General features: G+C 45.5%; 1 protein-coding gene across 4 annotated transcripts in view; it reads right to left on the reverse strand.

The window, feature by feature from the left end:
* The window catches only part of LOC309713591 (V-type proton ATPase 116 kDa subunit a 1-like), a 28739-nt gene extending 4674 nt beyond the window's left edge, over positions 1–24065 (reverse strand). The window contains exons 1-21 of one of the 4 annotated variants that reach the window (XM_082545352.1): positions 23942–24065; positions 22493–22649; positions 22276–22354; positions 22098–22195; positions 21844–21972; positions 20209–20291; positions 19209–19335; positions 18987–19069; positions 18518–18611; positions 17768–17980; positions 16015–16165; positions 15616–15755; positions 15351–15514; positions 14477–14567; positions 13008–13126; positions 12649–12865; positions 9994–10101; positions 7800–8000; positions 5268–5285; positions 3682–3799; positions 3378–3549 (exon numbers count right to left, since the gene is read on the reverse strand). In XM_082545352.1, coding sequence (XP_082401478.1) covers positions 3378–3549; positions 3682–3799; positions 5268–5285; positions 7800–8000; positions 9994–10101; positions 12649–12865; positions 13008–13126; positions 14477–14567; positions 15351–15514; positions 15616–15755; positions 16015–16165; positions 17768–17980; positions 18518–18611; positions 18987–19069; positions 19209–19335; positions 20209–20291; positions 21844–21972; positions 22098–22195; positions 22276–22354; positions 22493–22609 — 2522 coding nt within the window. In that variant the 5' untranslated portion in view covers positions 22610–22649; positions 23942–24065. The remainder of the gene's footprint in view (positions 1–3377; positions 3550–3681; positions 3800–5267; positions 5286–7799; positions 8001–9993; positions 10102–12648; positions 12866–13007; positions 13127–14476; positions 14568–15350; positions 15515–15615; positions 15756–16014; positions 16166–17767; positions 17981–18517; positions 18612–18986; positions 19070–19208; positions 19336–20208; positions 20292–21843; positions 21973–22097; positions 22196–22275; positions 22355–22492; positions 22650–23941) is intronic. The other 3 variants (XM_082545354.1, XM_082545353.1, XM_082545355.1) reach the window with 3 other exon arrangements.
* Between the last annotated feature and the right edge of the window lie 1128 nt (positions 24066–25193).

Consider the following 25193-nt stretch of genomic DNA (forward strand, 5'->3'; position numbering starts at 1 on the left):
ATTCAAAGTTGTCCCGTCACCTTCTTCTTAAGCTGTCATATTCACTTCAGGCTGCGCTCAGCAGGGGGTCGCCATGGTGAGTGCCCCATGTGTGCGGTACACAGGTAGGACTAGACAACACAAACTGAAGGACTGTTCAGAGTGTGGATGTAACACAGCTGTGCTGGAGCAGCGTCCACCTCAGCTTCTTATACAAATCAGCCTGAGAGGAAAGGCTGAGCATTACCACTGTGCCTCCATCCAACAAAAACACACAGGCCATCCTCTCTGAACAATGACGTAAACTCTGTGTGAAAGCAGACGTGAAGGATTAAAGAAAATAAACACAAAGCTTTCACAGAGCATTCAACTCTGCCAGCCTGAGCGGTGCTGTGGTTCGTTTGTAGACAGCCCATAAACGACTCTGTAAAGCTACCAGCTCAAACACCAACTGTAGTGCCAGTGTGTTACCCTGTGAGTTTTGCCACTTGCTACCAGGACTTCTACCCGACACGAGACAGTAATGTAAATTTCATCATTAGACGACGAGTTAAAGTTATCGTGCTGTCGTCTGTAAGTCTGACAGTTTTGTGCGACTCTTCCGACTCGTCCACGGAGCCACCTCACTAAAACGCACCAGAGCCTCCAGCAAGCAGACGTCAGTGAGCATGACAGGAAAGACTAATCGGCCACAGCTGTCCAACACTACAGTCCCCACATTACAATACATGCTATCACAGAGTACAGGTGAGCATCCACACTGTGCCCAGAGAGGATGCAATGAAACGCTGCGGCGGACAAACGGAGTTCTTACAAAACACATGAGGAAACCTAAGTGGTGCGCCTCAGAGGTGCTTCCTGCTGCGCCCGCTCTACTCGACAGGACAAGACGTTCTGGAGACACCGGTGTCCATTTCCCTTTAGTCACAGCTAATGATCATGGTTTCATGTCATGTGCTCTGTACTGGATCATCTGTCACTTCCACCACCTCCTCATAGGCCTCTGCAATATCCTGTGATTTTCAAAATAAACGTCCGGAGCCGCATGCGGCTCTTTAGTCCTTACAGTGCGGCTCCGCGTGGTTTGGGAAAATAAATTAGAAGTGTTTAGATGAAGTGTATTTTATTTATATTAGTTCTTTTTTAACTTGTAGTTCTAAATTGGAAGATTATTGTGATATTGAAATATAAAAATAAAATTCTATTATTTTTTTCATCGCTCAAAATAAGCGTCACACTCGTGGAAGCTGAAACGGCGTGCATTTATCGAGACTTTCAGCCCCACGTAGGCCAGTTATGGACCTTCGGATCCACATTATGTCAGCAGCTCCACCGTGAACTATGTTAAAACAAACACGCTCACGCCCCACAGACGACAGCTTACAGTCCTGTAGAGATAAAGTGACTTCGTACAGCCCCGACCTGCAGACGCTGTGCGCAGAGGTTCAGGAGCAGAAGTCCCGTTGTAAACATATCACAGCAGACCCGACGATGTTTGCATGAACACGCTTTTCAGCATCTCTTTATTGACCACCTTACACACAGTTGCTGACGCACACAGCCGGCTGTAGCTTTGCAGCTCACAGCCCCACACATACCACCAGACGTTAAGGCGGCGAGGCCTGATTGCGGGTGCAACTCAGGTGCGTCCGCCTCCCCTGCAGCGGCGCTGCAGACCACGCAGTTTTTGTTTGCTGGATTATTTTAGTTCAGCTTTTGTTGTATTTCTTTAAGAGTTCAAAATGTGTTCATTACATGAATAAAATGTAGTTTTCTCTGTAGCACTTCATGGAGTTCATAATAAATTCATCTACGTATTTTATATTCTTTACATTTGATCTTTTACATTGTGTATAATGTCTGTTGACTGTATTGTTTATTTTAATATTCGTGTACAGCGCTTTGTGACTGCCTGTCTGTGAAAAGCGCTTAATAAATAAACTTTTACTTACTTTAGTTGTTCACACAAAGCATAAAGGTAAAAATCAATATATACAGTGTTATCTTCATTTTAGATGTCAACAAGTATTTGCAGCTCCCAGTGTTTTCTTTTGCGTGGAAACCGGCTCCAAATGGCTCTTTGGGTGCTAAAGGTTGCCGACCCCTGACCTAAGCAATCATAGACGTGTGCTGCAGCGTGCAGCTGCCAGCCAAAGCACGATTACACTGCACAGCTGAAAAATTTCACTGCTGTGTAATGTTTGACATTTGCTGTATGTCAGTGTAGTTGGATTAGCAGGGCGGAGTGCGTGCTGGGAGGCGATGGAGCTGGAAGGTGTGTAAGGTCCTCTGGAGTTCGGTATGATAACAGTTCAGTAAACCAGTTTGAGAAGGTCCGATTCTGCTGGAATTCCTCATGAGCTTTGGCAAAAGTACCCGTGTGTGTGTGTGTGTGTGTGTGTGTGTGTGTGTGTGTATGTGTGTGTGTGTGCGTGCGCGTGGGTATTAACATGTTCATGTGGACCACAAATTGGTGGTTTACTATGCTTGTGGGGACAAACAGCCCTTGTGGGGACCAGGATTTGTTTGAAGGCATTTTTGAGACTCAAAATGTGGTTTTTGTGTTAGGGTTACAATTAGGTTATGGAAAGGTTCAGGGTCAGGCATTCATTTTTAATGGTTAGGGTACGCGGCTAGGGAAACCATTATGTCAATGAGATGCTATAAACACACACACACACACACACACTCTCATGTGTTTGTTTTCCATCAGTGCGGGACTGTTTAGACCTGAAGACAGTTTACTTTCTGCTTTCACGTGCGATGCATGGAGCTGCCTGTGAGTGGATATTTTCTGCAGTCAGAGTAATCATCTTATGATCAGGTCTGTGCTGATTCAAACACACCAACACTGCACTGGAGTCGTTCTACAGCTGGTACAGTTATCAGGCCTCAAACAGAAAACCTGGGAGACTTTTTGTAAAGATGGCTCCAGCAGATTTTCAATCAGGGCCAAAGAGCACTGAAGATGCTCTGACAGTAACACCGTGTTACTGTTGGTTTTGTCCTCATTCAAATCATAAATCAGGGGTGGCAAACTTACAGGCCCAGCAAAGCTGGACAGACATTAGGAACTAAGCAAAGTGATGCTGGTTTTTCCTTTCAGCCGTTGTTCATTGTGGTGTCCTCCACAATGAACACTCAAACGTGTCTCTGACCTCATGTGTGTCCTCCCTGCTCGTAGCAAACACATCAAAATAAGGCTTTTATGCAAACACTGAATACAAATTTGCTTCCTTGAAAAAGTTACAGTTCAGTATTGAATATTACATAAAACAAAAACTGGACACTGTGCCTGTCACACCGACACAGAGGGGAGCTTCCCTGGTCCAGATCACAAAGTGACTCTGACACCCCGTCACAGATACTCTGTATTTGCGTGTAAGTGTGACTCTAACCAGTGCAGACGCAGGGCATGCAGGAAGGCTGACAGCCCCTCCATCACGAGCAGGATGGCGACTGTTAGCACGGCGAAGAATGCGAAGATGATGGCCAGGCCGAAGAACCCGCCCCCGCTCCTGGATGAGAGGCCGAGGTGCATCACCATGGACCAGAGCACCTCCGAGAGCTCTGTGCAAACAGTCGTGACAACAAGGTTTACAGTGAATATCCAGCAGTAAACAACATTACTCAACATAGTTCTGTTTCTCTGAATGTTTATGATCATCAACAACACAAAGCTGTGTGAGAGTCGCTACTAACGTGCATGAGCCAGGCTGAGGGCCCACAGGCGCAGGTAAGAGGCTGTGTTGGAGATGCACCCCAGGCAGTACTCTATGGTGTGGATAGCCTGGTGGACAGCTACATCGCCGAAATCAAACTGTAGTGAGAGAAGGAACAGCGTGAGCACAGGAGTGTGTACATGCAGGAGGTGTGACCATAAAATCGAACCAAACATTGGCCCAGTTTCTCTTCAGATTAACTTCAGGTCACTTCCTGAACGTGTTCACGTGTGCTCTCACAGCAGATGTAAACTCCTGTTTTCAGCAGGCTTCAGGACTTCTTAGTTGGAGAATCCATCAGGTTAGAAGTGTATGTAGCCCCATACAAATAAGCCTGTCTTCATGATGATGACGAACTCTCTGACCACACCTTGTTCTCTGGATCCATGTTGAACATGTTTCATTGTTTAGAATCTGAGATGTAGTTTAGGAAGCAGAGCATGCTGCAGGGTAACCTTTGTTTATGTAGGAGGAAGCCCTCACACATGCTGTGTAGCATAACTCAGTGAGCATGCTAATCCAGAGAGCTGGGAAACAGCTACTTCTGCTGCTGACAAGCTGCTTTGACCTTTGACCTCTGCCTGTGACTTCTCTCATCAGCTTTAAAACAAAGAGCAGAGAAGTTTCTTCATCCACAGCCAGATCACAGCTCAGGGAGGTGTTTGTTTATTGTAAAGCCCGCGCACTTCCTCCATTTTCTCCATCCTGGAGCGAGGCTAGCCTTTCCTGTGTGGAGCGAGCAGGGAGGGGGAAACATGGCAGTCAAACGCTCCGTGTAGCTTTTGTTCGGTTTTGCTTGGCGCTGATCTGGTTTCCTCTTTCCATGCTCCCCTTTTGTCTTTGGATCAGACAAATGGAGTTCATGGAAGCAGGAGTCATTGTTCCCATTCAAAGGATCACTAATGAAAAACAGAAGTATGAATACGAGCATGCCATAATGGCACAAAACACTGAGGCCAATGACTGAATTGGAAACATTTCCGCTGATAGTGGAAACAAAAGGTAGACTTCTGATCAGGTGACAGCTTGAAATTTGGGCTGTACCTGACTGACTATGGACGCAGCTTTAGGGGCGAAACGGTGAGACGGGGGCAACAACTCCGGTTGTGCAGAAGTACAACTAGATGGATTTTAGTGAAAACTGACCCTTGACCTGTTGCTCTTTGATCTGGTCACAAAGTAACAACTGTTGCTTCATCTTTTCCCAGTTACTGGATATCTGAACACGTTCTGCGTTTTTCCATAATGATGACTGTGGCTCTGGATGAAGAGCAGGTCATCTCCTCATTGGAAGGCTGGTGGTTTGATCCCTGCCTGCTCCAGTCTGCACACCAAGTATCCTTATAAAGTGCTTTAGAATAGAAAAGCTCTATATACGAACTCAACACACCTGTCACAGGGCGAGAGGCTTTTTCACTCTGTCATGCAAACAAACATGTACCTTCATTCATGCATGCCTGGCAGTTCAGGATTAAAGCACATTTAAACAATTCAAACATGACAAAAACCAAATGAAGCAAGCCAGCATTCAGACATGCTCAGGAAACGTTAAACTCTGAATCTTACCGGCTCTTCCTCTGAGTGCTTGAAAGTAAGCAAAGGTGAAAGGTCAGTGGTGCGATCCACAATCAAATCTTTCAGAAGTTTTCATCACCCAGATTTAATGGGACATGATCCAAGCGAGGACGTGTGTGGAACTCATCAATAAGATGTCTCGCTCTGTAACCCGTACACAATCATTCAGTTCTGTCATGTTTATGATGTGAATGATGTGAATAAGAGCTCAGGTTTGTTCCCAGAATGCTTAGGTCTCATACACAACTGTTATTCTGTGCAGGTTTTTAAAAAGTGACGAGTCCCTGTAGTGTAAACTAAAATTCTGATGTTACAGTCATGGTAAAAAGAAACGACACCTCTAACATCCCTGAAGCCCACCTCAGTGAAGAGCACGGGACACGCTGCACCATGTCATCACTCATTTAACCTGAAACACTCTTCTTCCCACTTCATGCACAGATGTCTGAAGGTCCCACCACAGCATGTCAGTCACTGACTGGGCCATTACGACACCTCCAACTCCTGCTGACCCCGTGTCAACCGAGCTTCAGCCGTCAGACAGGTGACACCTCACCTGACGCTATAATACTTTGGTATACGAAGACGTTTATGGTCAAGTCCTTCGCTGTGAGATGCTCAGGCTGCAGAACAAGCTTTATGTTTTTTTGCCGTCTCTCTGAGCATTGCACGGACTTCCACTTTTAGGAAGACTGTGGCTTTGTGTTAACATACAGCGTAAAGCTTGAAGGCCAAGTTCTGCTTCGCAGAGGTGGTCACACCTGCTGCTACTTAACCTGCTAAAGGCTGAACTTCCTCCACTCACTGCTTCTGCAATTTAGCTTCATTCTTGTCAAATAATGACACGGTGTAATATGTCACATGCTGTTGGTCGTCTGAGGTTGTGTTTACCTGCTAAGGCCAGATGATTCTGTATTATGTGGTGACTAGGGCGGCTCGATTATGGCAAAAATGATAATCACGATTATTTTCACTGACATTGAGATCTCGATTATTTGACGATATTTATTTAACAATAACAACGTGTTGAATAATGACTTTAAAGATTGTCAAAAAATAATATAAATAGTGTGCAAATACTGATAACAGTGCAAATGTTTGCAATATAAGAAATAAATGAAAAATGTAAACATTAATGTTTAGTGAACTTTGCAGTGTTGCTCTGTGGTGCAGCTACGACACCGTAGCAAAGTTTACACACTGTGTCTACTTGATCCACGTCTGACTGAACCCATAATGTTTCCAACCACTGAAGGTTTTTACCTCTTTTCAACCAACGGCAGCCACTCTCCTCTCCAAATAACTTCTGCTTAGCTTTCCGAGCTTCCCTCGGGTCCTCTTAATCAGCGGTCCCCAACCCCCGGGCCTCGGACCGGTAGCGGTCCGTGAGTCGTTTGGTTTCGGGCCGCGAGAGTTGAGGCTCAGGTGTGAAATGTCTGGTTTTCAGGGTTTTTATCGGTTTTCAGCGTTATTTTGTTATCGTCTTTATCGTTTACTCGGTTTTCCTGGGTCTTTTCAGGGTGTTATGAATAAATTTTCTTTTTTTCGGTACCGGTACTAGTTTTATTTTGTTGTATTTATCCGCGACACCTTAAAGGCCGGTCCACACGGAGCAGCGCGAGAGTAAAGCACGAGGGAGGGGCTAATAATCGGCTCAGTCATTTTTAATGATCGTTGAAAGCCCAGATCGTAATCGAGATTAAAATTCGATTAATTGAGCAGCCCTAGTGGTGATGTGTAAAACCTTTAAAGTGGGTGTCCTGTCTTCTTACCATGACTCAGTTTTTAACAGGAACCTCCCCTCTTGTGTTTCCTGTCTGAGCCACAGTGGAGTGACGCATTGATATGCAGAACCAGCTTCCACACCACTTCAACTTTAACTCGACTTCAGGGATGTGAGAGTTGCATCGCATGGACCCACTGTGCTTTTCCACACGGTTCACAGGTTTGATTCTCATATTAAATCGTCAGGATCTGGAAGTAATCCTTCTAAGGAAGCCAGACGGATCTCCAGAGAAAGTCCCAGAACATTACATATTTACTTTGTGAATGGATGATAAATGCAGCCTTGCTAACTGTGCAGTGTAAGTCATCACGACAAAAACACTCAAGATTTATTATGAAGAGAAGCCAGAGACACCCGACCCCTGTGTCACTGACTGAAACAAAGGGGGTGGTTCTCGTTCATATTTATGTTCCTGAAATGGAAAAGCCATCTTTTTTCATTTGCTGTGATCACGTCACTGTAATATCTCTATAAAGGGATATTAGTGTGTTTATTTCAGTCCATTTGCACCTGAAATAAGCAGCCATTGCTCTATATGTCCTATCTGAAACATGGAGCTGCAACATTTTGTGCTTTGTGACCTCTGGGCATCTGTGGGAGCCCAGGGAATAGTCAGAGCCCATATGACGCTGAAAGCATCATTCACATCACAATCCTACTAAAATATATATTCGAAACAGAAACCAATTCAAAGCAGAATCTGAGAGAGGACAGAATGTGGCAGTGATGAGACTCACCTCATCGCCTTCTTCTGAGTGCTGGGAGAGCTGGTCGTGGTCCATGATGCCAGCTTCGTCTTCTGTGGGCCCGTTGCCCACCCGCACCCCTCCAAACTTCTGCGTGCCCTGTTGAGTGAGTCCGGTGCATGATGAGGACACGCCTGTTTGCTCTAAAGACTGCTCTAGATTCTCTGCAGGGGTTTCTTCCCTCTTCTGTGACTAGATACAAAAGCCACAAGAGCTGTGTCGAGCTTAAAGCAAGCCTTAGGATGATGCTTCCTTCTTAATTTACTCCAATTTGTAAATCAGGACACCCACAAACCGAGAAAAATAGATATATTTACCACCTTATCAAGTATAATGGTTCAAATTTCAATAAGCAATCGTTCACTGGAGAGCAAAATAGTCTCACTGGTTCAATCACAGCTGAGCACAAAGACCTGAAGACCCGTCCAGCTAACAGCTGTACAGCTCCCAGATCTCATCATCATTCGTGTGAGATTTACAACTGCTGGGAAACAAATACTGAAGCATGGCTAAAAGCGTTTTTGTGACCTTGAAGTAATCTTAAATTTGAAAAGCAAAACCTGCAGTTTCACCATGTGTCCAAAGGCTGTGTGTGATAATATCAGCTAGCTGTAACACAGCTAACCTACATGAATTTGGGAAGGTGGTTTAATGTGACAGCACAGTCACCTGGCAGCAAGGTTGTGGGTTTGAATCCACTGGTGCCTTCAGTTTATAGGCTCTCCCTGTCCTCCCACTGTCCAAAGGAGGCGTGTTAGCTTTATAAGTGATTTTAAACTGGCTGTCTGTGTCAGCCCTTTGAGAGCTTGGCAAACCTCGTGGCCTCTGGGTCAAGAGGAAAACTACGGTGTCATTTGATGGATGGGATTTTATCTGAACGATTGTCTTTCCCTCACAATATAACGATATAAAAAACTGAATTGAACAATGGGGCTGGAATCATTACTGTGACAGCTGTGTTCTGCTGATAATGACCACAGTTTTCCACTAATGGTCAAATGTCCCTTTGACCAGACAGGCCTGATGGGAAAAAGTCCTTCTTGTGGCTAATTTGACCAAATTAACTGAAGCATCAGAAAAGAGCTGCAGAGACAGTCAATTTTCAGTTTGGATCATTTTGGCTCATGCAAAACAAACAAACAGTGAATTATCTGTCAGAAAGCAGAGTTATCCACAGCGTGTGACTCACAGTCATTAGCGAGCGTTCAGACTCACGCCACACTCGGCCTGTCACGTCCACTTTGAATGGCGACAGTGAAAACACTTAGTCTGACACTTCATAACTGGGTTCACAGCCCAATGACATCAGTCTTTATGATCTATGATTGCAGCCAGCTGGCTAATCTTTTCTCGTTTGCTTAAGTAGTCCCAAGTGTTTGTTTTGCCCTCTTCAGACAGTTTGTGCTGTGCTGCTGTGCTGAGAGCTGACTGTTTGTTGGTGTTAATAAATAGAAACTCCTTTTCTAAACTAATGTTTGCCATAGTGTTGCTTATTGGCCGTCTTCTCCCAGAAGAGAAGCATTCAGGCAAAGTACTGTGTAGTGAAAAACAACCCTGCTCCTAAACATAGAAATCAGTACAAACTCAGCCAGTTAGGTCTGTTCAGACAATGTTGATAAAAACCTTTAAATACATGCAGAAAGTTGCATAGTCCACAGTCACCTCTCTTACAACGTGTGAGCATGTATAACTCTGCTAAAGCTCATCTGCTCGACATGCAAAGATCAGGCCCCACATGTCACAAAGCTACGAGTTATAAAGAGTCTTTGTGAGGTTTTAACTCTGCTGATCTTCAGTGAATGAGATCCATAACCAGTGAGAGATATGAAAGCTCCAGGTGGCATATCTACCAAGGTAGCACTCGGTAATGGTCGTCATCATTTTGGATAGAAAACTGCCAAATATACAGTTAAGACAACTGAATCAAAGTATCATCGAATTTTAGGGTGTCCTTTGTCTGTGAAGTAGTTATCGTACATTTCTCGCTAAAATATCAACGTTTCCAAAGCTGGCTTTAAGCAGTTTTCATGGCAGCACAACCAACCACGTTACACAATACAATGTGCATTGAAATGAATGACAGGAGTAAGAAAACAAAAGGTTATATCAAAGGTTATAACTTAACAGTAACTTAACAGTAATGAAAGATAGAAGTAGGGTTCTAGTTGTGGTCAGATGCACATACCAGGTGCTTTTTCCACAGGTGCTGACGCCGAAGCACCATAGTTTTCACAATCAGCATACAGGGAACACATGCAAGGGCAATCAGCACCAACAAAACCTGGATCGCCACCTAAAGATTCAAAGAGAGAGGTTAATTAAGAAATGAGCATTGTACAAACAGGTCTTGGTCTAAAACAGTACCTCAAACTGTAAATACAGAGCACAACATAATAGATTGTCTGTTGCATCTAAACACTGACAATGAAACCCACAAGACTTCAAAATACGAGCTCTGCTGTGCTTTAAAAACCTAACATGCTCTAATCGATCACATGTAACTAAAAATAACAGAAAAACTACAACTGCTGCCAGATCTTCACCTTCATCTTGCAACAAGAACTGATAACTAACGAACAACTAATGTTGTTAAACAACAGCTTGTAGTGGCAGACATCCAAGAAAGGGTCTCCAGTATGAAGAGTTGGACAGCACCAGGCCCCGACATGGTTCACGCCTACTGGCTGAAGAAGCTGACTGCACTCCACGAGCGACTGGCAGCACAAATGAACCAGCTGCTAGTTAACGAGAGACACCCGGAATGGCTAACTGAAGGCCGGACGGTCCTGATCCCCAAGGACCCCAAGAAGGGACCGGTCCCATCCAACTACCGACCAATAACCTGCCTCAGTACCACGTGGAAGCTCCTGTCAGGCATCATAGCAGCTAAGATGAACAGGCACATGGGTCAATACATGAGCAAGGCACAGAAAGGGCCAAGAATACCAGAGGCGCAAAACACCAGCTACTGGTCGACTGAGCAGTCAGCCGAGACCAACCTGTGCACTGCCTGGACTGATTACAAGGAGGCCTATGACTCAATGCCCCACACCTGGATCCTGGAATGCCGAGAACGGTACAAGATCAACAGGACCCTGAGAGCCTTCGTCAGGAACTCAATGGGGATGTGGCAGGCAACACTGGAGGCCAACCTCAAGCCCATAGCACAAGTCAGCATCAAGTGCGGGATCTGCCAAGGAGATGCTCCTCAGGCAGCAGAAACCTAAGAAAGAGGAGGGAGACTAGGAACCATCATGGAAGGACAGGCCCCTGCACGGTATGTACCACCGGCAGATAGAGGAGGTGGCTGATATCCAGAAATCCTACCAGTGGCTGGACAAAGCTGGACTGAAAGACAGCACAGAGGCACTAATCATGGCAGCACAGGAACAAGCTCTGAGTACAAGATCCATAGAGGCTGGGGTCTATCACACCAGGCAAGACCCCAGGTGCAGGCTGTGTAAAGATGCCCCAGAGACAATCCAGCACATAACAGCAGGGTGCAAGATGCTAGCAGGCAAGGCATACATGGAACGCCATAACCAAGTGGCCGGCATAGTGTACAGGAACATCTGTGCCGAGTATAACCTGGAAGTCCCGAGGTCAAAATGGGAGATGCCCCCAAGGGTGGTGGAGAATGACCGAGCTAAGATCCTGTGGGACTTCCAGATACAGACGGACAAAATGGTGGTGGCTAACCAACCGGACATAGTGGTGGTAGACAAACAGAAGAAGACGGCCGTAGTGATCGATGTAGCGGTTCAAATGACAGCAATATCAGGAAGAAGGAACACGAGAAGCTGGAGAAATACCAAGGGCTCAGAGAAGAGCTCGAGAGGATGTGGAGGGTGAAGGTAACGGTGGTCCCCGTGGTAATCGGAGCACTAGGTGCGGTGACTCCCAAGCTAGGCGAGTGGCTCCAGCAGATCCCGGGAACAACATCGGAGATCTCTGTCCAGAAGAGCGCAGTCCTGGGAACAGCTAAGATACTGCGCAGGACCCTCAAGCTCCCAGGCCTCTGGTAGAGGACCCGAGCTTGGAGGACTGACCGCCTGCAGAGGCGTGCTGGGAATTTAATGTTTTTGGTTTTTTAAAATGAGAAAATCCTAAATAAATTCAAACTTGTGCACTGAATTATTTTTCTTAGTCATTAAAGATGAAAGATGCTGAAAACAACTCAAAGGAATCATTAAAAGCCAAAATTACCATGATTTTAAGCCCCGTAATGAATGTATATACCTGACCCCAACTGTACCACTAGAGCGTTTCACTAACAACAAAGCATCCGTGCAGGTTGTCCATGTTCATGTTTTAAGGTGGAACTGTTGTATACTGTGTTATAATATATAGTATATAAATGAACCCCACTAGGTGCCAGCAGCACAACCATCATACTGAGAGGTGAGAATGATAAGGAATTTCAAATCACACACACACACACACACACACACACACACACACACACACACACACACACACACACACACACACACACACACACACACACACACACACACACACACACACACACCTCGATTTAAAACTGCAAAAAAAATTAACAATTTAAAACCTCGGCATACTGACAGAACGACACGACCTGCACCGTTATGAGAAGAGATGGTATCAATAAGCAAAGCTCAAACTGCTCCAAGCTGCTCTGTTTGTTTTTGTTCTACAGTGAAGCTCGACCTCAAGTTTCTGAAAAAAGGTCATCAGGAAAGTAAAGCACAATGAAATATCTGTTTGCTCTGTAGAACTGCTGAGAGAACGTCCATGCACGACTCTAACATGTCAGTGTGACGCGGATATGTTAGGAGAGGGTGGGTAATGGAAGGAGCACCTGTCCCTCGTAGAGGCGTTTGCTGGTGGGGTCACCGTAGTTGAAGAGACACATGTTGATAAAGTGGATGAGCAGGCTGGGAGCATCCTTGGAAGTCCGGGCGGTGTAGGCTGTCCACTTGTAGAAGATCAGCAGGGCAAGGTAGCCAAACAAGCTCGACATGAAGACAATCTCTGGGATGAAGCCCAGGAAAATGTTCAGAGGCTTCTTGAAGTACCTGCAGCGCAGTGAGGTCACACATGAACAACAGAACAGCATGGTGCCTGTTTGAAAATGATCAGCTGTGAATATGAAGCTAGACGGCACACAACCTTAAAAGTGTTTGAACATTCAGTATCAGCCCTCAGTGTGACTCTTACAGGTGGTTGAAGAGGCTGAGAGACACTCCAAATATCATGTGGATGACACCCAGGATGACGGACATCTTCATCTTAAAGGAGTTGAGGAAAGTCAGCTTGTTGGTGGCAATATTCCAGATCTGCAGAGAGCACACAGCAGGTTCAACGAAGAGCACCCTGCTACTCTGACACAAGTACAAACAGGCTGACATACAGGTCTGTGCTGACCTCTCAGTGATCTCAGACAGATGGTCTTTTTTAAAGGTACAGTTGTTAGTTTATGAAACAGCTCTGGAGCTGGATATGAGGCGATATGACCAAAAGTATTTATCACGATATACATCTGAAAATTTGCGATAACGATATAACTGACGATGTACTTGACACGAGACAAAATACTTTACAACTCCACAGCTTTATTAGTGAAAAAAAAACCCCATCAATGTATTTTCACTTAAACAAGCAGCTGTTTAAGTGCATTAAAGTTATATAAACACGTAACAGTGCAAATGCAAATTCTTTGCTGACAGTTTAACCAAAAAGCATTTCCAGTGGAAACTGGCCGACACATCCTCAGCATAACCATGTATAACATCCACAAAACTTAACAGTTATACACACACAACACGGTAACATTATGTTGAAGCACAGTACGTATCACTCCGCGAGGCTCCGCCTACGATAGCCGTAATGCTCCCACAATCCATCAAGCGCTGCGGCTTCGTAGCTCAGCAAAGTCGCACTGAAACATTTGACAGATTTTCGAGCGCCGTGCACATAAAATCATTTCGAGGTCAGTAAACACAACCAGAGTTCATACATAAGGCACACGGGATTATAAGGGGCTCTGTCGACTTTCAGAAAAATCAAAGGAGTGATTTTAAGTGCGCCGTATTTTCCAAACAACACGGTAATAACGACGGCCCGCTAGCATGCGCTACCAAAAATAGTGCTTTGTTGTGTATCTGACGGACGAAAGCTAAACCAGTTCCACACCAGTGAAGCTGCAGCATTTTACAAACCAGTTCTGGTTCATCTGTTTCACTCAACGATCCGCTTTCGCCGCCATGCTTTTTCCGTCATGCGCGTATGAAAACAAAGGCACTGCGCCTGCGCGTTTTACCCATATTCTATCGCGATATCTCATTTTCTTATCGTTGCCCAACATTATACTGGTATCACCGTGAACGGTATGATGTGGCCCAGCCCTACTGGATACTGCAGTTTTCTCAGACAGGGTTCAGGGGCTGGTGACTCATTGTGTCACACGGTCTCACATCTGTGGGGTGTTTAATCATCTCTGTAACACAGGACCGACAGCTATGGAGCTCTGACAGGATCGATTGTTGCTTGGCTCACAAACTGGATTATTGGCATTCCTATCACTGATTTCACCAGCCCAAGATGAAATGAGCAGGTTGTCGTGCACTGGAGACAATTAGAGCCGGTAATTTGATTTAGTTGTTATAGTGAGTACATGTATTGTTTACCGGGTCAATTCCGAGTGGATAAGGTCCACCGAACACGCCGGGAATAGCAGGATCTAACTGGAGAACTGCATTTCCATCAAGAGTCTCAGACCTAGGACAGACGGAAGGAGAAGAACTACAATCCATGCTGCAAGATGAGAAACAGTTTAGAGCACGAACCTGCCAACACACACACACTGGCCACTTCTTTAGTTACACCTGGCTAGTAACAGGTTGGACCCATATGATGACGTTGACTTCCTGTCTTACTTTGACAGTCAGTTATCTTGTGTTTTGTATAATTAGCTTTGCTGCATTTAAATTCTAACACTCTTAAATATGAGAGTTTGTGCAGAGATGCTCTCCTGCATGTTATTAACTTACTGCTACCTTCCTGTTAGCGCTGACATCAAACAGGCATTTTCACCAAAGAGCTGCTGCTCACTGAGATGATCTCAGCGGACCAGACCGTCTGGCACAACAACCATGCCGTGTTCAAAGTGAGTGATTGGCTGATTAGATAACTGTTAACAAGCAGCTGAACAAGTGACCAGATCCCTGCCCGCTCTGACTACAGAAGCCTCCTTTAGGTTCCTGCAGGCTCACACACTGAACTGGATTACATGCATCAGATTCGTTTTTTCCTCTGAGGCTGTGTTTGTGCTACTGTTGGTCATTTTAAAGGTTTAGCTGTTACGTCCCAGCTACAGCCGGGTCGTAACAATAGTGTTTTCAGTTATTTCTTGGAGACTGAAGTAAGTTTAATCTTCTAGTTGGCTGCTTCGAGTTAGTGCTGGGGATGACATTCAGTACTGGTTTTAGTCTGGTAGTGGTCACAAACAGGAAAAGTGGAAATCTAAACTTCATTTGTGATGCAGAAAAAGCCTGAACTCACGTCCAGTTGGCTCCTTTGGGGCCAAACATGGGCCTGACACTCCAGCCAGACCCAAACATGTTGAGTGACTTAGAGAAACAGTCATTGTAAATGACGCCTGTGTAGACGGAGAAGATCCCCATCAGGAGGATGATGTAGCGCCCAGCAAAAATCATGTTGAACATCTACAGAAGCAAACAGAAAACACTGGAATATGATGCTTCTGCTCACTGACTGAACAACAATGATTTACTATATTGGATTACTTCTACTTGTGTTAACGTACCTCATTGTCACTCTTCTGGGCGAGGAGGCGACTCTCTCGAATGACCAGGTAGAGGGCAGCGCAGGTCATCAACAGGCCGTGGCCCATGTCACCAAACATGACAGCAAACAGGAAGGGAAAGGTGATGATGGTGTACGGAGCTGTAGGCACACAGGGATCCAAACAACCATCATCCAACTCTGCTGCTGAAACTTCACTAAAATGTTTGGCTAGAAGCAAATTTTACACACAAAGTAACGAATCCTTTGTAACAGAACCAAAATCACTCTGTTCGTTTGGTTGACACTCGATTAGTTTGGCCTGAACACTGAACTGCTGCAGAGTCAGCGAGAGCTTCACATTCACCGCAGTCACAATCACAAGTTTGAATGAACAGTCATTTCAATATGAGCCAATGACCTGGATTGATTTCCCGGTAACTTCCGATGCCGTAGGCGTCCACAATATTCTGGAAGCCTGATGTGAACTTGTTGGTCTTGTTGAAGGTGGGTGGAGTCTGTTTGGTCTGCATCCTGTTTAGGATGGAGGGCACTGTTGATCCACTCCTCTCCTGTGAAATAAAGCCTCGTTTAGAAAACCTCAGGCCTCAGTGAGTTTCACAGTCACTGTGACCTCGCCCTGTACCAAGAACATGGCCATGTTCCTTATCCACAGGTCCACAGACCAGTGAACGTTGTCTTTACAGCTAAACACAGAGCATCTCTCAGATACTGTCCTCATCCAACTATCAGCGGTCCCCAACCCACGGGGGCTCGTTTGGTACCAAGAATTGAGGCTCAGGTGTGAAATTTATGGTTTTGATCATTAACTCGGTTTCCCTGGGTCTTTTCCCGTGTGCTATGAATAAATCTTCTCTTGGTACTGGTGCAAGATACCACAGTTTGTGTCTCGGTCCTATCACTTTATTGTGTTGGATTTATCCACGACACCTTAAAGGCCGGTCCGTGAAAATATTGGTCCGTGGTGCAAAAAAGGTTTGGGACCGCTGAGGTAACTTATTAGTCTAAAGAGGGAGATTCCCCGTCAGGTGTTCTTTAAGCATTACGCAGCTTTCTGAGGCTTTTGTTGCCCTGTGCCAACTTAAATGTAAAATATGACATATAGAAGTGTTTTTCTATACATTCCCTTCCATTCTGCTCAGACATCTCTTATCTCTGCTATGCAGATGATATTCAGCTGTACAGACAGTTTTCTTCAACTAAATCGAGACAAACTGAAATAACTGTCTGTGCAGCAGAAACGTGTCTGGGATAAAGGAGACACTTGGACGTGTTGGTTCTGTGACTCCTTCCTGTGTTTATCATCTCAAACATAAGCTGCACTGTGTCACGTCCTGAACTGGAAATGATTATTCACGCTGTTGTTTCATCACATTTGGATTCCTGCAGTGCACACGTGTCTTAGCAAAACCTCCGTAGAGCGTTTGCTCAGAATGATCCCGACAGGCTTCGACAAAATCCTGATGCAGCTGCACTGGCTTCTGGTTTATTTCAGCGTGCAATATAAGATTCTTTTATTAACATGGAGAGCGTTTCACGTGCAGGCACTAGTTTATATCAGAGAGCTTCTGCACCCATGTGTACCTCGTGGTCCTGTGACCAGGGCCGGCTTGCGGCGCCCCACACTGAGCTGAACACAAAAGGATCAGAGCCGTGTGTTCAGTGGGCCCACGCTCTGGAACTCTCTCTTCGGACTTCAGATCAGTCGCCTCCAGTTAAAAACATATTGTTTTAAACCTGTTTTGTATTCACGTTTTTTATGCATTGTTGGCTCTTGTGAAGCACTTCGTGACTGTATTTCTTAAAAGGTGCCATAAAGTTTTACTGACTTACTGCTGGGTAGTAACTATGGGAACATTTCAACAACATCATCTGCTCTTTGCACTTCTGATTAGATGCAAACTGCACTTGGTTCACCCGTATTTATACATGTGTAATGACAATAAAGTTGACTCCTAACTAAGACACAGCGATTCTCTTTGGAGACATTCTAGTTTCTTTTTGCTTACTTTATAAAAATTCTCCAAAGTAGGACTAGAGATCCCAACCTGAGTCCAGGTTTGTGACCGTGGGTGTCTGTGGGCTCAGATGCACAGCACGAGAAGCAGAACAGAGAAATGTGCGACAGGCTGCAGAGACAGGACCAAACTCACCGTTCCTCTGCGCAGAGCAAACTGGATAGAGTCCAGGTCTGAGACAGGACACCACACCTCAGCTATCAGACACTTCTGCGTGACGTCGATGTTGCAGAGGTTCAGCGTGTGGTAGATGGCCTTCATCTTCCTCACCTTGATGAACCACACCCGCATGGTCTTAGAAGCAGCCTGCAGCACTCGCTGACGGTGGTCCTCGGTTTGGTTCAGCACCTACAGCAGCAGCGTGGAAGGATGTTTCATTCTGTTAACCTGACGCACGCTTCTTTGATTTTTCACGTTTTCTTGTTGAAGTTTGAAATGTGCAGTTTTAGCAGTGCAGAAAACCTCCGTCATATTCATTCACACAACTTGTATTTCAGTGTACTGCTCGGCTCTGCTGTGGCAGGGCGTCTGGCAGCATCAGACCGGTGCAGACCTTTCAAGCAGAACAGGCTTTTTTCCTGTCTTAATAAGGAGAAACGGGGGAACCACAGCACATAAAGGACGCGGCTCTTTCAGAGATAAGACGTGTAGCACAATGAAGCCTGTCTACACTACAAGGGCCTTTGTAATTTGACTGGAAATAAATGTTCTCAAGGAAAGGTGCAGGAGCCAGAGCGTCTCATGGATTTCATCTGGTTTAGTGAGCAAAAGAAGTGCACAGCTAACAGCTCTGCGGCATCTGTCCAGGGTCGACTCCTCCCCTCTGCTTTATTTTTACAAGACTGTAAGCATTTGGCTGATGCCTGTAGAGCACACATAACTTACCATTTGGAGGTCATCGATGCGGCTGTTGACTCCAGCCAGCATCTCCTTCCTCTCCTGCGGGGTCTCTGGGCAGGGGTAGAGCGACGCACGGAACCTGCAGGAGCGCCACAGTCAGTCTGACCACACAGCGTGCAACACACCGGTCGCAGCAGATGGCCCCGCCCCTCCCTGACTTTATCACAGGCCATGTTACACTGGACATGTCGTACATTTCACTAGAATAAGATCAAAGCCTTTCGTGACGACAGACAGACGGGACATGTGTGTCACTCTCTACAGAAAATGTTCCACTCTGTGGATTTACAGCTGTCACACAGCGCTCACATTCCCACCTTCACTAGCACTCAGCTGTGATGCTACTATGTGATCGTGAAACGGTGTCAGGACTAAACATAAGCATGACGCTGCGTGATTCTACATTCTAAAACCTAACAGTGACAGCAGCAACGGTTTTTCATGCAACACCCACCCCTCACAGATCTTCTTCACCCGGTTCTTCAGCTGGTCACCCTGGAAGAAGATGATGAACACTGACTTGTGGACTTGGTCTCCCTGTTGAGAGGGAACGAAACATTAGATAGTGCTCTGTGTTCAACCCCACATGTATTATTCATCTGCTTTATTATCCCATTCTTGTTTGAAATTCTGTTCTCACTACTACTCTCCACAGCTCCACTGTTAGTATACTCACTGTGGTGGGGTCTTCTAGTGGGTCCTCGATCTCTGCCTTCCTTAAAAAGACATTACCACGGCACACCCTCCACAGCATCCGCTCAAAGGTGGGAATCCTCTCCCTGCTGATCACTCCAGCCACAAAACTGCACAGACACGAAACCAGCACGACAGAAACGTTGCAGCTTATAATCGATCACAGTTCACGAGTGACAAATGTGACCTTGAGATCCACTAAGACACAGGTGTCCAACTCCAGGCCTCAAGGGCCGGTGTCCTGCAGGTTTGAGACGTGTCCTTGGTCCAACACAGCTGATTGAAATGGCTCAATGACCTCCTCAACATGTCTTGAAGTTCTCCAGAGGCCTGATAACGAATTCATCATTAGATTCAGGTGTGTTGACCCAGGGGGAGATCTAAAACCTGCAGGACACCAGCGCTCGAGGCCTGGAGTTGCCTATCCCTGCACTAAGGGATCAGGATCATATATTTGATGAAATTCTGACGAGTACTGTGCCGACACGCCTTTAGCCAAATGAGCTAAACATGCAAACTCCCAGAGAGAGCAGTTATAAGAGACAACAGTCTCAGTACTTCTTCAGTACTGTGGTGAGCATTTAGCATCTAGCTCCGCTTGCATCAGCAGATAAGGTTGGCTTTTTCTGATGTTTAGACTGACTGTAGCTCAGCAGGTACAGCAGGTTATCTACTAATCAGAAGGTTGACGGTTCGATCCCTGCCTGCTCCAGTCTGCCTGCCAAACACTGTTCGACAAGATGCTAACCCCAAGTTGCTCTCTGATGCATCCAGTGGAGTGTGAGTGTTAGAGAGAAAGCCCTTCTGCTTGTGTGAACGAGGCGCGTTGTATAAAGTGCTCATAAGAGGAAGTCCTTTCACCATTAACCATTCCTTCACTGTGGACTTTATACTTCCCCAGGATCACTTTCCATGAGAGAGCCAGAAGATCATTTTTAGTTTTTAAATTGATGTTACTTTATACATTTATCCTTATTATTTACCCCAGTCTGAGTGGGGCCCCGCGGCCCCCCTCACTACCCTCCATCAGAGCCGATGACTCCTCCAGCAGGTTAGGATCCTCCATCTGCCAACAAAATAACAAAAAGCACCTCATCAGGTGTAGGAAGTTAGCAGTTAGGCCCATGCATCACACAAAGACTTTTGCACTGCCGCTGCAAGGCCTGTAACAGCTGCACAGGGTGTGAAACATCAAATAAAGAGTTAACACATGTTCCAGTGAGTTACTGCAGAGTGCTGTGACTACTAGAACCATTCTTTTACATTTTATGTTCGAAAGCTGTTTTTAGGTCAGCTAGTCACAAATTTGTTGCACAGACTCATGTGACCTGGAACAGAGCAGGTGCATGGAATGGGAAACTGAAGAAGCTTATAGTATTTGTTCAACAGGAAAGTGATCCTGATTAAATAAAACAACAAATACATCACTGCCAGAGCGCACACAGTACAAGAAGGACAAAGGCAGGACTGAGGCCATACAGCATAGACACACAAGGGAACAGGTGTGCAAACATACAGGTGAAAACAAGGCAGTAAAACTGAGTGCAACACACACTGGACAACAGACTACCAAAATAAAACAGGAAGTAAGGTAACACAGAGACAGCGGGAAACAGGAGCTCCACACTATAACCACGAACAGAACTGGGACCAGGCCAGGACAGAAAAGTCCCAGAGCAGCTGGTTTGTGGGTCTGTCTGCATCCACTCTGGTGCCCAGTAACACAAAAGCTGGCCTCACATTAATGACTGACTCTGATATTGAAGTTTTTCCCATCATGCTTTTGCAGTTAGTTTTGGGTCCTTTGCACTGTGGTGTGCTGTGTTATCAGTGTCTGAGCCCTTCACTGCACCACTGGTCACTTTGGTTCCACCCGTCCCAGTATGTCTGTGTACAGACTGTGAGAGTAATCAGTGCTTTGTTGTAAACTAGGCTAACGGTGGCGGTAGACTCTGACGGGGACACGCCTGCCTGAGTGTTTCTGTCCTGGTTACGTGTTATGAAAGGGTTTTTTCCTAATCATGGAAATAATTCTGCCATCATGCACTTTGTCTTCTCTCAGTCATCCATGTTGAGTTAACCGCCTCCTGCCTGTCTGACGCTGTAGGTTTATCCAGCCTAATGATGCCCGCCCTCACCTGCACTAACATCTCTTTCAGTCTCGTATTTAAAATTACATTTAAAAGCAGCGAAAGGCATAAAACACTAAGTCAAGACTTTAAATCAACTTCAGAGGTTGTGTCTGCTTCCTCTGGCCTCACCAGGCCTGCACCACTGACAGCTGACTGATCTGCTGTCAGTCCACTGTCCCAGAAACTTGAAGGCTGTGGACTGTTTATGGACATAGCTGCAGTTCTTAAATAAAATCTCTCAAAAATGTCTGCACTTCAATGAGATACTCGATGTTTGATTTACAATCCAGTGTTCAGAGGTAAACCTGCAAAACTGTGTTTGTCCCAAACATTCTGGAGGCACAGCAGGCGGCTCCAGACAATGTTGTAGCTGCAAAGCTAATGTCATCGTCTGCTGTCTGACAGGGAACTGCTGCCTTAATCGATGCGTAAACAAAGCCACTCTAACACTCTTTGTTCTTCTGTGTAGTGTACGTGTGAGCAAACCTCGTTAAAAAACTGCTGCGTTCGGTGGAGGATGTGTTTGAGCTCCGTCAGCTCCAGGAAGTTCTTCTTCAGGGCTTCCTGGTTGGTGTTTATCTCCTTTAGTTCATTCTCCAGCTTCTCAAATGTGGCCTGCCAAACACACACAGTTAATTGTGATAATGTTGATACGTTATTTTGATAGATACAACATTTTGTACCAACTCAATAAAAGCGATGGACAAGAAGGAAACACTGTTTTGGAAATGGCTGATTACCTCCAGATCAATCATGTCTCTGGGAAAAGGTACTTCCGGGTTCTCTCCAGTGTCCACTGTCGGGATGTTGGCTTTTTTGATCTCCTTCTCAACAAACCCTGTTCATCAAGGAAACTCGGTGATTACCTCGTTACCACAACAAGGGAACAGAAAGTGAGTCAGACTCAGCAGCACTCACTCAGCTTCCTGTCCATCTCCTCGCATCTCCTCACTTCATTCACAAACTTGCGCTGGAACACGTTTACATCTGGATTCAGCTGTTGTTAGAAAAAGACCAGAAATACATGTTTCAAAATGTATTATTGGAATTTGTCATTCACTAAAACCAGCTTACACCATGATAATCAAAAATGACTTCTACATGTCAGTGTCAGTCTGGCACCATTCATACTCACATCTCTAAACTGGACCATGCCCAGTTCTCCCAGCTCGCTCACACAGCAGTAGGCTGCCTCTGACTGGAGAAAGAGCTGGGCCAGAGTCATCTCCTCACTTCTGAACAGTTCCCCCATGATGACCTCTGCACTCCACCTCAGCTAGGATCAACAAACACTGCAGCAACGACAGGAAGGTTCAATAACAAGTACACAGTGCACAATAACTAGATAATATAGCAAATATACCACAGTCTCATTATACTTGGCTGCCCTCTTCAGACTTTCCTATAATAAAGCGTAGTATGGTTTCAGGTTTATACGGGCTGCAGTTACTAATCATTTTCTTCAGTGTTTTATCTGTAAAATAATCAAATAGTTATTTGTGTCTTTAAACTGTTTGAGAGCGGCTTCAAGCTGCAGGTGAAAACCCTGCTGGGGGCATTTCTACACCTGTCCTCTCTGTGTGGGCTTCATCGGGGTCACCTCCCACACACCACAGACATAAGACGCAGTATTAGGACCAACAAAAAAATATTGTTGGTCAATTTGAGAATAAAGTGGGAAATCTGTTTTGAGAAAAACACTGAAATGTGGATTTGACCGTTGTTGTTTGGCTGCTACAGCCTCTACACAATGAGATGCAACATCCTCCTGATTGTATGAGGGTGTATGGATAATCTTGCATCTGTCCATTATCAGCTCTTTTTGTACAAGCTCTCAGGCACGCACTTTAAACTGCACGGTGCTGATGGAAGCGTCCTGCAGCAGCAGGAAGTCAAATAAGACGAGTGCACTGTAAAAACCAAAAGTCCCACTGACACGCCACAGACAGGAAACACCACACACACCTCATAAATCGTATAGAGGATGAATGCACTGGCAGGAGTCTGGTTTTAGCAGGTCTATGTCTCACTCGTGTGCTGTAAGTAAACGGATGATGCTAGAACAGGCTAAAGATGCTAATGCTCGTCTAGAGACCGGCTTTACGGGCACTAGGCCACGCACGACAGCGGGCTGGGCTCCACACCCCAGGACGATGAAAGCCACATAAGGAATCACGAGGATTAATAATCGTCGACGTCATAAATGTAGTTCCTGTTGGTGATTAGTGCATCAACAGAGGCTTACGGAGCATCGCTGACGTCACTGCATCCCTGCTGATGCAGCTCTGTCCTTCACTGCTCAAGGACGCTGCTGGCTCAGGCCTACAGCCGCTTCATTCACACTCATTTTAAATATGAATAACTATAAACAACGACGTAACTCCGCTGTGTGGCAGGATACCGAGTCCCCACAGCCTCATCCCGTGCCTCTACGAGAACACGAATCACTGCTCGTAAAACTAACCTTGAAACAGACCTCACTGCAAACACAGAGGAGCTGACCACCGCCTCACAGCTCACACGGACAAACGTGGACTGTGGTTCATAATCCTCAAACACCCACCTCCACAGTATCTACACTCACCTCACAAGCTGCAGCTCGTCAGCCCTCTCTTCACACTTCAGTCTCCTCCTGGATGCTGCGGTGGTCCTGCGCTGCGTCAAGTTAGATACACTTCAGCAGGAAACATGTCCGATGGGAGGATTTCAAAGTAAAATGACTGTATCTGTATCTCAGGGATTTCTTTCGTTTTGACGATGGACACAGAAGTGATATTCGAACTTACACATCTCAGATGTGAAGGATGTCCTGCGCAAAACACGCTAATACAGCAAATGGGGAAATCTGTTCAATGGGAATATATTTTGAAAATGTTGAAGGTGATTCACGGCTTTTCTGCGGGATACATCCCTTTGACCTATCACAGTGTGTGGGGTCGATTCTTACTGCTCAGTCCCACCGAGCCCTGATGTCTGAGCATTTTACATGAAGACACAGAAAACACTGAAAGAGCTCAAAAGCCATCAAGAAAACTTAGAAGCTTTGCATCTACACATCGTTTTTAGCTCCCAAATCTTTCATGAAGAGCTGCATATCAAGTTCTGATTAACTCATTGTCATGTTCTTACTTGTGCCTATACGATGTTTATTACCAGCTAAAGAGCAGAGCTACCAGAGCCCCTCTTCTTAAGGTCTAACAGATGCTGTGTCCGCGACTAGCCAAATGTTGAGTCAGTACTAATGAGAACCTGTAGAAAGTTTCCTATTACGAAAGCCACAGTAGTAGTTTCAGCATCTCTCAGTTCCACATGGTGCAGGGTTTAAATCAGGACACTGGGAGGCTGCCAGTGAGCAATTTTGGAGCATGGAATTCCCTTAATGTACATAAATTACCACAGCAGACGACTGCATGGAGCAGCTTTCTGCCTCATTGTGTGTGCCATGTGTTTTTCATAACGTGTGCCATGGAGATGCCTTCAATAACCAAATATGACTGTATAACTGAAAGATGTTGGCTGGATTTCCACAGATTTAAAATCAGCCTCTTTTAAAAATCATATGTTAAAAGATTTTGTTCTCACAGTGTCATGATTCGTTGTGTGGCAGGCAGGAGAAGGACCCAAGATGCAGATTCACAGACACGGGGATAAACTCAAAAAACACAGCTTTATTGCTGGCCACGAGAAGCAATACAAAATAAACTAAAACTGGGAAAACTAAAGCATGAGATGTACAAGGAACCGAACCACGGGGAGAATAACACACAACTTGAGGGAGAACGCGACGCCGAACAGAGGGAGACTCAGACAGAAATACACAGAGGGTAAACGAGGAA

The sequence above is a fragment of the Aulonocara stuartgranti genome (assembly GCF_965226115.1).
Source record: "Aulonocara stuartgranti genome assembly, chromosome: 8".
Classification (NCBI taxonomy): domain Eukaryota; kingdom Metazoa; phylum Chordata; class Actinopteri; order Cichliformes; family Cichlidae; genus Aulonocara; species Aulonocara stuartgranti.